General features: G+C 34.2%; 1 protein-coding gene across 1 annotated transcript; it reads right to left on the bottom strand.

Moving 5' to 3' along the window:
* Positions 1-6123: 6123 nt before the first annotated feature.
* Positions 6124-12774, bottom strand: LOC18440834 (coniferyl alcohol acyltransferase). Its single transcript, XM_020671232.2, has 2 exons — positions 12288-12774; positions 6124-7216 (listed from the first exon to the last, which is right to left on the bottom strand). The coding sequence occupies exons 1-2, from the start codon at positions 12690-12692 to the stop codon at positions 6281-6283; spliced, it is 1341 nt and encodes a 446-aa protein (XP_020526891.2). The 5' UTR covers positions 12693-12774; the 3' UTR covers positions 6124-6280.
* Between the last annotated feature and the right edge of the window lie 1814 nt (positions 12775-14588).

Here is a 14588-nt window from a genome sequence, read left to right on the forward strand (position 1 = left end):
AATAATTCCAATCTAAGTGTATAATATTAGAAAAAAGTTTATATAAGGTTGCAACCCTGTAATTGATCATCTCGGCGGCAAGAAAATTAATTTAAAAAAAAAAAAAAAGATTTCGAGTCCTAAAAATATTGTATCTTGTAACACATTATTTGGACTGTCTATTTTCAAGATTTCAAGCATATATATCTACTTGATTTGTAACATTTTTGGAGTTTAATATTTTATAATTAGAGATGAAAATAAATTCTCAAGCCATCCTAAGAATCTTTGATACTAAGATTATATTTATAACAAAATTTGGAGGAGCGCCTTAATTTGATTGTTTAAGGTTGCAACCTAATACAAACCGTACCCACAGTATTATAGTTGGTTAATTGTGATAATTTTGGTTGAGTAGAGAGAATTAACAAATGTTTGATTGGATATTAATTTTACTTTATAAGGGGGTTTTGTTTTTTAAATATTATATATGAAAGTATTGTTTAGTATTTTTTAATCAAGTCTAATGTAATGTAATATAATATTATATTATAATTAATAATTATGCAGATATTCAAATAAAAAAACAACGTTTCAATATTCATGTATTTGTGAAAAATAATGAAAGTACATAATATAACTACTACAATTGTTTTGAAACTAAAAAACCTATTTTTAGTGATTTTTTTAATTTTATTTTAAAGTCAAAACCGGTCGATTCTCCGATTCAGATTGCCAATGTACCGATCCGACACGATTTTTAGATAGTCGATCCGGATCACCAATCCGTTTTCCTTTTAGCCTTGCTCATACGTAACATCTATCGTTCATCCTTACTTCAAAGTTCAAACATAGGGAGATGAGTCGCTTCCTATTTCCAGTCACTAGTTTTAAGTAAAAACAATTTACTTATATCCACCATTAGAGGGTGAAAATGAACAATGGATGTGCGCACTCAATATCACACACTTTTAAGTATAATATCTGGAATAGGATGTTGCATGATATATAGCATGGTTTTAATAAAAACCAGTTTAACTTGGAAGAGCCCAAGTTGAACCGGGACCGGGAGCCACCTAGTCTGCGTCCCGTTATGAATCGGGAATAGCACCTAAGGATTTATAAACAACGTTAGAGAGAGTTTTATTATAATAAAACTAAAGTTTTTAGAAAAATTTGAATTTTCTATTCCTTCTTTAAACATTTAAGTTCTTTAAATTTTTTTACATTTTTTGTTTGATCGAGTCAATTGAACCAACTCTCTGACTCAGCCATTTTGAGTAGAGCCAACAAGTTCAACCACCAAAGTTTTTAAACACTGGTGTGTACACAAATATTACTTGCTATATATAAAGGCATGATTAGATGTTACATGTAAATACTTCATGCATTACACTCTCTTGCAATAATTATTAACCTAAAAGTCACTGCATATGCCTGTCTTGCAAAAATTATTAACCTAAAAGTCCTTAAAAAAGCGTGTGGGCACTTCTCACTCGGAAAGTGGGGCTTAATTCGTGGTCCAAACCAACTCCAAATTTGGACCTTGCATTTGTTGTTGGAAAATCGGTTGGGTGGAAAAGGGGCAAAAAGATATTATAGGAAAAAAGAAGATTGAATCTTTCTTGTTTTTGGAACGCAAAAGATAATATTTGCCCCTTTGCAATATTGTAATAGGTGTGCATAAGAAACAAAAAAAGTCACTTTTGATGTTCCAAAGCTCTATGCACCCGAACTTGAAGCCCACAATAGACATCAGAGTCTTGTGTTTTTTTCGAGAGAGAAAGAGAGGAAAGCAAGTAGAGATAGAGATGAGTGCTCTATTATGCTACCTAGAATATCGCAGAAAATGGTGTGAGAAAAAGTATAAGAAAAGAGTTGTCGGAGTCTTAATCCTAAGGGAAAAGGGACCGATGTCCAAGATGCTGCCCATTTACCGTATGAGTGGTTATATGCGCCACCAACAATCACAAGTTACATGGCCAAAATTTAAAAAACATTTTTTCTTGAACTTTATTACACCGAATTTCATAGTTAACGATTAAGGGCGACTATGACCATCAATGTTCACATAGTATAGGATCCAGTTTTAATTGGGTTTAAGAAAGTTCTATTAAATATTTAAAATAACAATCAATGGTCACTGGTTACTATAAGAGTGATGAGCACATCTGATACAGGCTCTCATAATTCTCAACTACAGATTAAATAAGAGTGGAGCAGTGTTCTATACTGTTCATTTTAGTTAGAAGTTATAAGTTTAGCACTTTTTAAGATAATCTCGAATATATATGCTCTAATTAAATTGGATAGAAGTTATAACAACCTAACTTCCATTTATGCTTTTTATAAACTATTATTGGGTAGCAATTCGATGTTATCGCTTAAATTGATTTGAATTAAATTTTGCAGCTCAAAACCATGTGAACAAATATTGGGGTACGAACCTTACTCTTTTAGAGCCAACCCAAATAGTTGCGAAAAGACTGCAAAGATGATGATAATGAACCTTACTTATAGATAACGTTTCCTGTTGACATTTGCAAAATCATACTCATAATTTCACGTGCCAAGGATAAATCATGAGGAGGTATAATTGCTTGACCTAATATGAGATTAATTGGGCACATTCATATTCCATAGCTTCCTAAGCTGTGAATTTTGAAATTTTGGACACCACTACCTTTGGTGGAAATTTATGGTCCTGATGCACTTGGGCATAGGATCATTCCCCCCCTGATTTTTCAATAATAAATTTATAAGTTTACACTAATTATTAAGCAAGATGAATTCAGTAAATGTCTGTCCACCTCAATAAATACTTTAAGAATCCAGTCCATCGCATTCGAACAATTTTAATTATTTTATTGACTTAAAATGGGACCCTCCAACACACTATTTGCAAGCTCCAAGACGGCTAGTTGGTTCTTTAGGGTTTTTTTTCTAGGGAAAATTACTGAAAACCCTTAAGATATACTTTCTAAACACTCTACCCCACCCTAAACTTTTTTCAATTTTTTTTCTTAAAAACCATCTTTTCTAACTAATACCCCCAACTTAAAAAAAATAAAAATAAAAATAAAATTATCCCCCCTTTTTAACTTCTACATTAAAAAAGGCATTTGCGTAGGCAGTTCGGCGTTTGCGTAGGCAGTCCGGCATCTGCGTAGGCAGTCCGGTATTTTGTGACCGTCGATTCGAAGTTTGCATAGGTCGTCCGGCATTTTGTGGGTGCGGTCTGGCATTTTGCGAACTGTAAGAAAATCACTCCGGCGTTTTGATGCAGTTGTCCGACAGTGTATGTGCGCGATCCGGCGACATGTTTACTATAATGTGGGCAGTCTGGCGATTTGAAGTAGTACTCCGGCAATTTACTTATTGGAATGGGGTCAGTCCGGCGTTTACAATGTGTGGTTTGGCATGTGTTTCTGAAATGATGTTAAGTCCGGCATTTCACAGCTTCGCTCCAACGTTATGGTCGATCTATCCAACGCTGGGAAGATGCAGTGTGGCAATATCTTACTTGCGGTCCGACGTTACAAAACTTCGCTTCAGTGATTTTACTACTGGAGACGTAAGTCAGGCATTTCATGGTCTCGGTCCGGCATTTTAGATGCATGAGTAGGGGGGTCCGGTGTTAGTAGTCTACGGTCTAGCGTATCACTGCCTAAATTAGCAGTCCGGTATTATAGAAATGCAATTCGGCATAAGTCGTAAGTCTAGCAAATAACAACCGCGGTCCGGTGAAAGTATTATTGCGGTCTGTCCGGCCAAATGATTTGTTCGTATGGTGAAGATATGAGAAAGGGTATTTTCATCAAAAAAGATATCGCTTTTTGAGTTGGAGGTATTAGTTAGAAAAGATGGTTTTTGAGAAAAAAAATTAAAACAAATTTAGGGTAGGGATAGAGTATCTAAAAAATATATTTTAAAAGTTTTCCCAAAAAAAATGAAAGACAGCGGTTGAGCTGGTGAAAACTGGTAGGAAATTGGGAGTTTTAGACATAGAGTGTGTTCCAACTATGATTGAACCAAAAATTAAAAAATTGTTGAGCCGATTTTGTAGGTCATCACATTGAGCCTCCTCTAGACTCGATCGTATTGGCTTGGAAAGCCATCGTTTCACCTGAAGAATTGCTAATTTTTTTTGGGTAGTTTTGGCGAGCTTTAAATTTGGACCATCCAGCCAATAAATGACGGATTTTGAAGAATTGCTAATTTTTTTTGGGTAGTTTTGGCGAGCTTTAAATTTGGACCATCCAGCCAATAAATGACGGATTTTGGGTGTTTATAAGTTCAAATATTAGGGGGTGGTAATGGAACTGGACTCAACCCGGGACCCGTTGGGAAGACCCGCCTCGGGTCCGGGTATGGGTCTAGCATTTGGACCCAGTGGGTAGGGTCTTGGTCCATCTCTAAGACCCCAAATAGATGTGGGTTATGTACGGGTTTCAGTGGATCGGACCCGAAATTATTATAAAAATATATGTATATATTAATTTTATAGTTCTTTTCACACACTTTCTCTCTTCCTAACCCTATTTCACTCTCTCTCTTCCAAATCCTATTTCACTCTATCGCTCTTCCAAACCCTATTTCTCTACCATGTGAAAGCCCATTTTGGATTTTTCTCTCTCTATTTTCCCTTGCAAAACCCCACCTCTGAGTCTCTCTCCCCAGCGACTGTGAGAGCTCAACTCTCTCTCTCTCTCTCCCCCTATTTATCTTCTCTTAGGCTTGCCAAACCTTATTTTTCTTCCAAGCTCGATGTTTGATCACCAAAAGGGCAAAGTTTAATTTTATAGAGTTTTTCTACCTAAAACTTGAATTTTGAGATAGTTTTTCTCTCTCTTAAAAAGTTCATAGAGTTTCTTGTTTAAAAAACTTGAAATTTATGGTAATAATTGTTTTTTAAAATGATATCTCTCTAGGAATTTTGAGATAATCTGTCTCTGACAATTCAAATTTCAAGTTTTTAGAGAGAGAATCGCGAGTTTATACAAGGGCTATTTTTGTCCAAAACGAAGCTATTGTCTTCAAGGGTTGCAAAAATGAATAGCAGTTAGGTTAGTTATGTGATTTAAAGAAGTATTGTCCAAGGAATATATAATTTGTCCAGGGAGGTATATATGAGCAATGATTTCATGTAACCGTTGTATAGTAATATGATGTAATAATATTTAAAAACCATCTTATGATCATTTGTTTGATCCAAAAGTTGAAATATACACTATTTTCATTTTAATGAACAAACGTAAAAAAATAAAAAATTGAAAACACAACCTAGAAAGTATTTTTTTAGCCCAATTAACATAGACCGTTCATTTTGGTGAGATGCTTAGATCTAAGCCTTAGAATGACTTGTTCATTTCCAATTTTTTTGGATGGCTTTATTATCATTAGATGAACAATGTTAAAAAAATAAAAAAATGATATTGGATTTATAAAGGCTAAGATCTTGAAATTTACAAAATGAATGGTCTAGATTCATTTTTGGAAGGGATTTATTTTGACAATATCTAGGGTTCAAATTGAACTATTTTTTTTTGGATGATTGATTATTGAGATGAAGAGAGTATGTGCAAAATTTGGGGTCTTACAAATACCACAAACATGATTTTCTAAAAATGTCGTTGCATTATACTATGATACAACCGTTGTATTGGATCATTGCTCGGTATATATAATTTCCACTTACAACATAAATGCGTTGTGTGATCTAAAAAAGTGACATTGAGTGTAAAATATAAAATCTAGGAGTCTACTATAAATTTTGAAAATAAAAGACTATTTTTTCATAAATTTCCCTTATGTTGGATATTCAAATAACCAAAACCCCAAATTAATCGATTCCAGATTATCACACTCTCAAAGTTGAAATATGTGACATCGATAATCCAATAACAAACTCAAATAATCAGCTTGCAATAAAATTGGAAAAAATACATAAGGAATGGAATACCCCAATCTTTTTTTTCTCTTTTTTTAAGAGGAATACCCCAATCTCAAGATGAAATCAACCACTACCAAATTTGACATAAACGACAGTTTGCCCATGGTGATTTCCTATCACCCATAGCATCATAGACATGTGATTATGGTCAGCTCTGGAAAAAAGAAAAGAAAAGATGGAAGTAACGGACATTAGAAGAAGGATGTAAAAACGTTGATTAAGCTGGTGTCTGCATCAAGGCCAGATCTCGCCTTTACAATCTTAATTTTTAAACATCGAGCAATAAAATGTTTGAGACATGCCATGATATTCCTAACATCAATTAGTAAAATGAGATTTTCTGGTTCTTCAATCAATCAACTTCAGATAACTTGCGGTCATGGGGTGAAGGACTTCACCAAGTTCTGCCTCAACCACCTCCATTTGGCCCTCAGGCAAGTGCATAAACACAACCCAGTCGCCGTCGCCGAGTGCGCTCATCACAGGCATAACGTATCCCGATGTTCCCCCCCACGGGAAATGGATTGACGCAAAAACTGGCCCCCCCCAACTGAAATCAACATCACTCACAGGAAATCGAAGCCCTGAAGAAAGCAGCACCGCAGGCACCTCAGCCTCATTCTTGAAGTAAACTGCTGGTAACATAGGCTTTGGCCAGTGCATCTCGACCCAATCCACCAAACCTTTAAAAAAATCATTATTTGTAACACCGATCAAGAATTCATGCACGAGACCAGCCACTTGGTTAAATGGCATGGCTCTCAGCTCTGAGGCCTCTGCTTCCATAAAAGGTGATGCTAACACATTGCCAAAATAACCAGACATGCCTGGTCCTAGCCTGGACCGACCATCCACCATTATCCCCAACCCACACTTTTTGTTTGAATTTCCAGCAAGTTTGGGTTTTGCCGCAAGGATTTGCCAAAGTAAGGTGGCAAAGGACTCGAGTTTTGTTCTATGTTGCCCATTAGAGCTGGCCCTGGCTTGGAGAAGATGGATATCCTTGGCTTTGATGTAGTATATGCGACTACATCGACGGTCATTAGAGAGTGTGGAGATTGGTTGGAAGGATTCCTCCATGAACATGCAATCGTGGGACACAGTATACGATCCTTGACGTCGGGGACTGAGGAGGGATCTTTCGAAACTTGGAAGCATGGAGGGGGGATTGGATTGAGCAGTTTGAGCCCATGAGATGAGGAACATGTTGGCCGAGTAAGCGTCTGCTACACGGTGATCGAAAGTGCAAGCCACCACTATGCTCCCACATTTGAGTTTTGTCAACTAAATGAGAAAAATCTTATGCGTTAGCCTGTAAGTGGAACTTTTTACATGAAGGTTGGATTGTGGAATATGTTTTGGTGAAGTTCATCAATGTGATTAAGGAAAATTTTAAAAGAAATCTGATTGGTTTGGACTCATTATCACCCCACACAGTATAAATCGACAAAGGCACACCTGAACCATCAACTATTTAACAGTTCAGTGCAGTTTGTATAGAGCCTAGGCTCTAAACATTCAAATTAGAGCCTACCTTTAAATAGTGTCGAGAAATATGTTTCACTACTGAAAATCTTTGTGATAGCCTTAAAATATATTTTCATCTGAAATTATAAAGTTTAAAGCTTCAAAAATAGTTTAGATTAAAAGATCTATGAAAACTTGAAAATTGACCATAAGAAAATGTGTTACAAAATACGCTATTACCAAAACTTGAAATCCATTTTTTTCTCATGTTCATGGATCTTGATGCCGAGATGATCAATTTGAAGATATTTGTGCAAAAAAACAACCTTGAAATTTTTGAGGCAGGCTCCAATTTGATAGTTTAGAGCCTCCGCTATATATAAAATTTACCCTTTACTTATTGGGTGTGGTTTGTATAGAGCCCAAGCTATTTTCCATCAAATTAGAGCCTACCTTTAAGTAGTGTTGAGAAATATGATTTTAATATTGAAAATCATTGTGATAGACTTAGAATATATTTTTATCTTTATTTATAAAGTTTAAAGCTTCAAAAATAGCGTAGATCCACAAATATATAAAAGCTTGGAAATCTTGAAAATTGACAGTCCAAAAATACATTACAAAATACATTATTTTCAAATTTTGAAATCCATTTTTTTCTCATGTCCATGCATTTTGATGTCATGATGATCAATTTGAAGATATTTGAGCATCAAAACAACATCTTCTAATGAAAGTTTTGAGGTGGGCTTGTTTAGAGCCTACGTTCGATATAAACTTTTCCCATACTTATTTATGAAGACACATCTCAAATAACAACCATTATAACTCGCAATCATGTCTCCTTTGATTGGCCCGGGTAGTTTTCGTCATTTGCCTAAGGTATCGAAAACAGACCGTGGATGCCTTTATTTGGTAAGCATGTACCAAACACATGGTGTACGATAAGTGTGCGCAAAATCGAACCGGAACGGAACAGTTAGAACCAGAATCGTACTAACCGGTTAAACGGACTAACCGGTCTGGTGGATTTTTATTTTTATTTTTTTAAAAAAAGGTAAAAAACCAAAAAAAGTAAAAATAAAATTTAGATTAAATGTATATTACCTTATTACCTACATTTATCCTACAAAAAACAAAAAAATTGAAACAACTTTTTACAAAAATTAATATATGTATACTATGGAGATATGCAAAACAATTTATAATTTGATATTAATTTAATTGATGGAGTTACAAAGTCCAACTAATAATGGCTAGTAGTAAGGAGGGTCTGGGTACTTTTTGTGTTTTTCCAATGTATTTTCTTTGTTTCTTTATTCAAATAAAAGGTTTGAAGCAATGGTTTAAAAACCGGATCGGGCTTTTCAAAAACCGATCCGGATCGGTGAATCGGCGATCCGGATCGGCGAATCGGCGATCCGGATCGGAATCGGGTGAATCGGTCAGAATAAAGCTTAAAAAAAATCCGAAAAAATTATTAAAATTCATTATAAATATTGGTTTTTAGGAATTCAATAAAAAATGAGGGTACTCCATTAAGAATTTTCATGTTTTTGAATGAATATGCGAATATTGATATGTTCTTTCCCTGCATGAACCGCCATTCAGCATTTAATTTACAGTATTTCGTGCTCATCCCTACACTGTTGCTGTTGGGACTCGATATGTGAATAATATGGCTGGGATAGGGTGGCCTCAGAATCATCATCTCTCTCGTTTTCTCTTTGAATAATATGGATTAAAAAAAAAAAAAAACAAATTTTCAAAAAAATCTATCATGGATTAAAAAAAAAATCACAAATTTTCAAAAAATTCTATCATGGATTACAAAAAAAAATTCGATCATGGATTAAACAAAAAAAATCACAAATTTTCAAAAAATTCAATCATGGATTACATAAAATTCGATCATGGATTACATAAAATTCGATCATGGATTACAAAAAAAAACAAACAAAAAAAACAAAAAATTCAATCGTGGATTACAAAAAAAGAAAAAAATAGTTCGATCATGGATTACAAAAAATTCAATCATGGATTACAAAAAACTCTATCATGGGTTACAAAAAAAGCAAAAAACAAAAAATTCAATCATGGATTAAAAAAAAACAAACAAACATTTCAATCATGGATTACAAAAAAAAAACAAATATTTCGATCATATATTACAAAACATTCGATCATGGATTACAAAAAATTCTATCATGGGTTGCGAAAAAAAAAAAAAAAACAAAAAAATCGATCATGGATTACAAGAAAAGAAAACAAACATTTCGATCATGGATTACAAAAAATTCTATTATGGGTTACAAAAAACCAAAAAATTCGATCATGGATTACAAAAAAAATCTATCATGGATTACCAAAAAAAAAAAAAAAAAAAAAAAAAAAAAAAAAAAAAAAAAAAAAAAAAAAAAAAAATTCCGTACGTAATCGCCGATTCACTGTTCGGACTCGCCGATTCCGTACAGAGAATCGCGATTCACTGTTCGGACTAGCCGATTCCGTACAGTGAATCGCGATTCACTGTACAGAATCGTCCGGTTCTCTCTAGAACGGACGATTTCCGATTTTCGGGCGATCCGGTTCCTTTTTCACTATTTCCGAGTCGAACCGGGCGACTCGGCGTTTTTTAAAACGCTGGTTTGAAGTAATCATATTAATACTTCATGATTACATTTATCAATTGAGCAGCAAAGTAAACTACTATATCAACGGTCCTTATGACAAAATAAGAAAATGGTAAGAAGTAACTAGTATTATCGATCCTATGTAAATATCATAATCCAAGACAGTTATTTAAAAGCAAGATCAATTTTTTTTGATAATAAAAACATTTAAAATTATGAATGCCTCTGCCAACACAATTATAATCCCATTGCCATTACACAATTACAATCCCGATTCCATTATTACAACAATTATAATTACAATCCCAGTTCTATTATTACAAATATAACTATATCATGCACTTAAAACTAGAAAGAAAAAAAATCGAACAAAAAAATTGAAGCAAAAGTAAGACTGACAGTATCATGCACTTGTTTTTTTGTTTGGAAGAAAAAATATAACATTTAAAAAAGAAGAATCGATTTTTTTTGTCATATTCATCAAAAAACATATTTTTATCATAAAAACATAATTTTATCAAAATAAAATATAATTGTAGTAAGCAAAATAGAAAAACACTCCCCATATTCATCATAAAAAATAATTTTATTAACTTAACAATATTAAGTGAAATTAATTTTTTTTGAAAAATCGGTTTCTCAAAAACCCCTAACATCGAGCAACATTTTAAGAAAAAATGACCCTCAATGTTTGGAAAATCAAACAAATCAATACAAAAGCTTTGTAAAGGCTTCCATCATATTCAAACACACCAAATCTAATAAAAAACATTTAGTATTTTTTATTTTATTTCAAAAGTCGTAGAAAATTTAGACCTATGAAATTTTCATGATGTCAATCAAGAAATAAATGCATATAAAAAAATTTACTCAATTATAAATGAACGTACCTATTTTATATGACGAATGAAGCCTTGATGATAAAAATCCATCAATCAATTTGATAAAAAAGACTATTAAATTGATCCAAAATCTGTTTTTTGGATCGAACGCAAGTTCTTCGAGCAATAAATTTTGAGACCAAAATCAACCCCAAATATCTTGGTTTTTGAACAAATTGAAAAATGGATATGGTAACCAATTCGATTATGATTCAAATTGAAAAATTGAAAAATGGTTTACAACACTAAAGCACCAAAAACGTCAAAAAATAGCAAGAAAATTGAATAAAAAAAGAAAAGAAAATTTGATTCACAGGTCTGCTGCAAATAACGGGCTCCATTTAAAATAAACGGCCGTTATTTCGTTTTGCTCGTTTTTGCCAAAAATTCAAAACCCACCGGTTAGACATAAATACGGCTGTTTCGACCCCTAACCGGCTGGTTTTGGTCTGGACATTTTATGGGGTAATAACCTAGGTCCTTTGAACCCTAGCGGTTCCGAGCTAACCGGCAGGTTCCGGTTTTAACCAACCGATTATTCAAACAATGTTTATGAATTATTTTCCATAGTAAAGGACTCTGGGAATAGGTGCCAGGGTCGTGGGTATCACAACATGGGGTTCCATGGATTCACCCAGAAAAAGTAGGATATACTTTCTATGTGAACGAGAAACATCTAGCCGCCTGTGATTTTTGTCGTTTATTTACTATTTTTTTTTGGAAATAATGGGAATGCAACTGATGCATTTTTTTATTAAATTACTTTTTACCACATTGGACACATGTACCATCCAATTTGACATTCATGTGGAAGCAAACTATATACTTATTCCCTTGGTTACAAGGCACACTCAGGAGTATTTTCCCCAATCTAAAATTTTGCAGTCCACCATATATGCATTTTTAAAATGAAAAGAAAATGGCATTTGAATTCTAAAATTAGGTCTCTGTTCAATTTTAAAACGCTATTTCTAATAAATATATGATAATTTTTTAAAGGTTTAGTCTCCCAAAAACAATCACGAGAGCATGTAATCTCTTAGCTTGAGTTATACATCTACCTTGCTGTACATGCATCCAAATATTTGACTTGTTTTTTGAACATTTCACAAGGGAAACCTCCCATTCTTGAAAGTGAGTGATTTATGAAAAAAAAACGGAAAGGAAACAACACTGCTAATCTGAATGCCACTCCCTAACACATTTCAGTATTGTTACGGTCAAGATTTAAAAACAAGGTTAGTAGAACCCAAACTGGTGTATTTTTTTAACAAAGTTAAATATATATTTGACTAAAAGGCCCAAAGTAGTGACCCACAAAATAGGAAAGAAACAATGTTTGGAGTTTGGGAGTGAGAGTGAATGAAGGATCACCTGAACACAAAAGACTCCCCATTTCTTAGTAGGAATTATCTTCCCTTCAACGCTTTCATCGGGTTTATGCAAATCTAAATCTTTAAGCTCAATCTCAGCACTTGCCTCCAAGAACTCCACACCCCTGCTACCGCATAGGATCTCAGGCTTCCCACCATTGTTCACCACAATTTCACCTGACAACACATAGTAACTTACTAAAACCTCGGACAGAGACTTTTTAAGCTTACCCGTAATCTCGCTGTACCCATGCTTCAGTAGTGGTTGTTTATAACAAAAGAAGACCCCAAAATCAACAGGAGGAATGAATAAGTCTAGGTTAGAGAGGGGAACCCGAGATTCTTCGAGGGGCAATGCCGGAACCACGGTATCCTGTTGAATTATTTCCACCTGAAAATTGGCCATGGCGATGGGGAGATCCACTGTTTAAGTCCACACAAGTTTCAAATGTTTGTTGTTCTATGTCTATGTATTCATCATGCAATGGAATTGGTTTAAACAAGCATCAGAGCATATTTTTGACATTCTTGGCAGATGTGCATCTGTCTCTGAGTGAGAGACAGAGATTCAAAGAAGAAAGAGGGACAGCCATGTCGATACAAAAACAAATAGGAAAATATGAAATGGGTCAATTTTAGGCCAAAATCACATAAAAGGTCTTTCAACTCCATAGTCAGCAAGTCCCCATTTTAAATACGACTTGTTTAAAAAAACTGAGTGTTTTAGAAAAATATTTTAATCTGCGCATATTTCAATAAATCGTAAAAAAAAAAAATAGTGTTTTTTATGAAAAAGTTTTAAACGTGTTTTTTTAAAGCTTTATAAAAAAATTGGTTAAATTTTTTTGCCCCTTTGTTGCCTATATATATTTTCTTTTTTCTGAATGATGAATATTTTTTTTCTTATTTTATGAAACTTCTATTTTTCATACCTTTTTTTTCAAAAGATAAATACTTTTTTCTTATTTTGTGTTAACTTCTATTTTCATACTTTTTTTCTATTTTTCGCTTTTCCACTTTATAACTTCCACCCATTAATATTAAGCAAGAAGTGAGACTTTTAATTCCCACTTCAAAAAAAACTTCGAATCATGAAACATGCCCTTAGAGCCTTCATGTAGAACCTCATCTCCACGTGCTTCGCGTGAGGGTGGCGTCGTGGGCCACCAACTCATGTCCGTCACTTGTTGCAGGCTTGCTCTTTCCTAGTATGGCTGACGTGGTGGTTAATATTTATACAGCGTATACCGGGTGTAAGTGTGAGTGTGAGTGTATGTGTGAGTGTTATGGAAGCTTCGTAAGTTTGATGTAAACAAATTTTCCTTCTTTTTGTATGGATTGAATAATTGGGGCGTCCCTACTCTCACCTACTTCCACGTAGGTGCATAAATGAGGCCAATAGATGAATAAATATTGATGTAACTGACACCAACCCACGGAAAATTTTTTTAAAAAATTTGACAACTGTATCATGGAGCACCTTTCGTCTATGTGCCTATTTCATAATTCATTTTCAAGTTAGCTCTATCTATTATTCACCATCATCATAGGATTTTTTTCATTTAATTGGGATCCATACCCATTGTGAGGCCATAAGTCTATGTATATTTTTGGAGAACTTCTGACCATGTCTTTTTGGGCTCACCCCTTACCCTTTTCTTCCTTTCACTTGAAACCTTCTAACATGTGTTGTATTGGGCCGACGCCATACATAGCCAGCCTACTTAAGTCTATTCGTCTCTACTCCTATTATTACTAAACTTACATTCCATATACTTTGTCTTAGTCTGGTTAATTTTAAAACCTTTAAATTTTAAACTATCCATCCAAAGTTCTAACTTTGTGTTGATGCCGCTTTAGGTCTCATTTATCAAAATTATGTCATCTACAAACAACATATACCATAGTACCTCATCCTGTAGGTGCCTAGTTAAGGCGTCTATAACTAAGACAAATATGTACGAGCTCAATGCTGATCCTTGATGTAGACCTATGATCACTAAAACTCACTCGTCTCTCCACTAGTTGCTCGCAAGTTAGTTAGCGCTCCATTGTACATATCTCTCACTAAGTCGATGAAGTGTTTGGAGATTCCTTTCTTTTTCAACACTCTCCAAATAAAATATCTAGGTACTCTATCATAAGCTTTCTTAAGGTCAATAAAGACCACGTGGAAATCTTTTCCCTTCGCCCTAAACTTCTCGATCAGTTACCTAAGTAAAAAAATAACATTGGTTGTTGACCTTTTTGGCATGAAACTAAATTGGTTTTAAGATAAACTCGTTTCATGCTTTAGTCGTTG

Source organism: Amborella trichopoda, chromosome 1 (assembly GCF_054954075.1).
Source record: "Amborella trichopoda isolate Santa Cruz 75 chromosome 1, AtrichopodaSantaCruz75HAP2 v2.0, whole genome shotgun sequence".
In the NCBI taxonomy this organism is placed as follows: domain Eukaryota; kingdom Viridiplantae; phylum Streptophyta; class Magnoliopsida; order Amborellales; family Amborellaceae; genus Amborella; species Amborella trichopoda.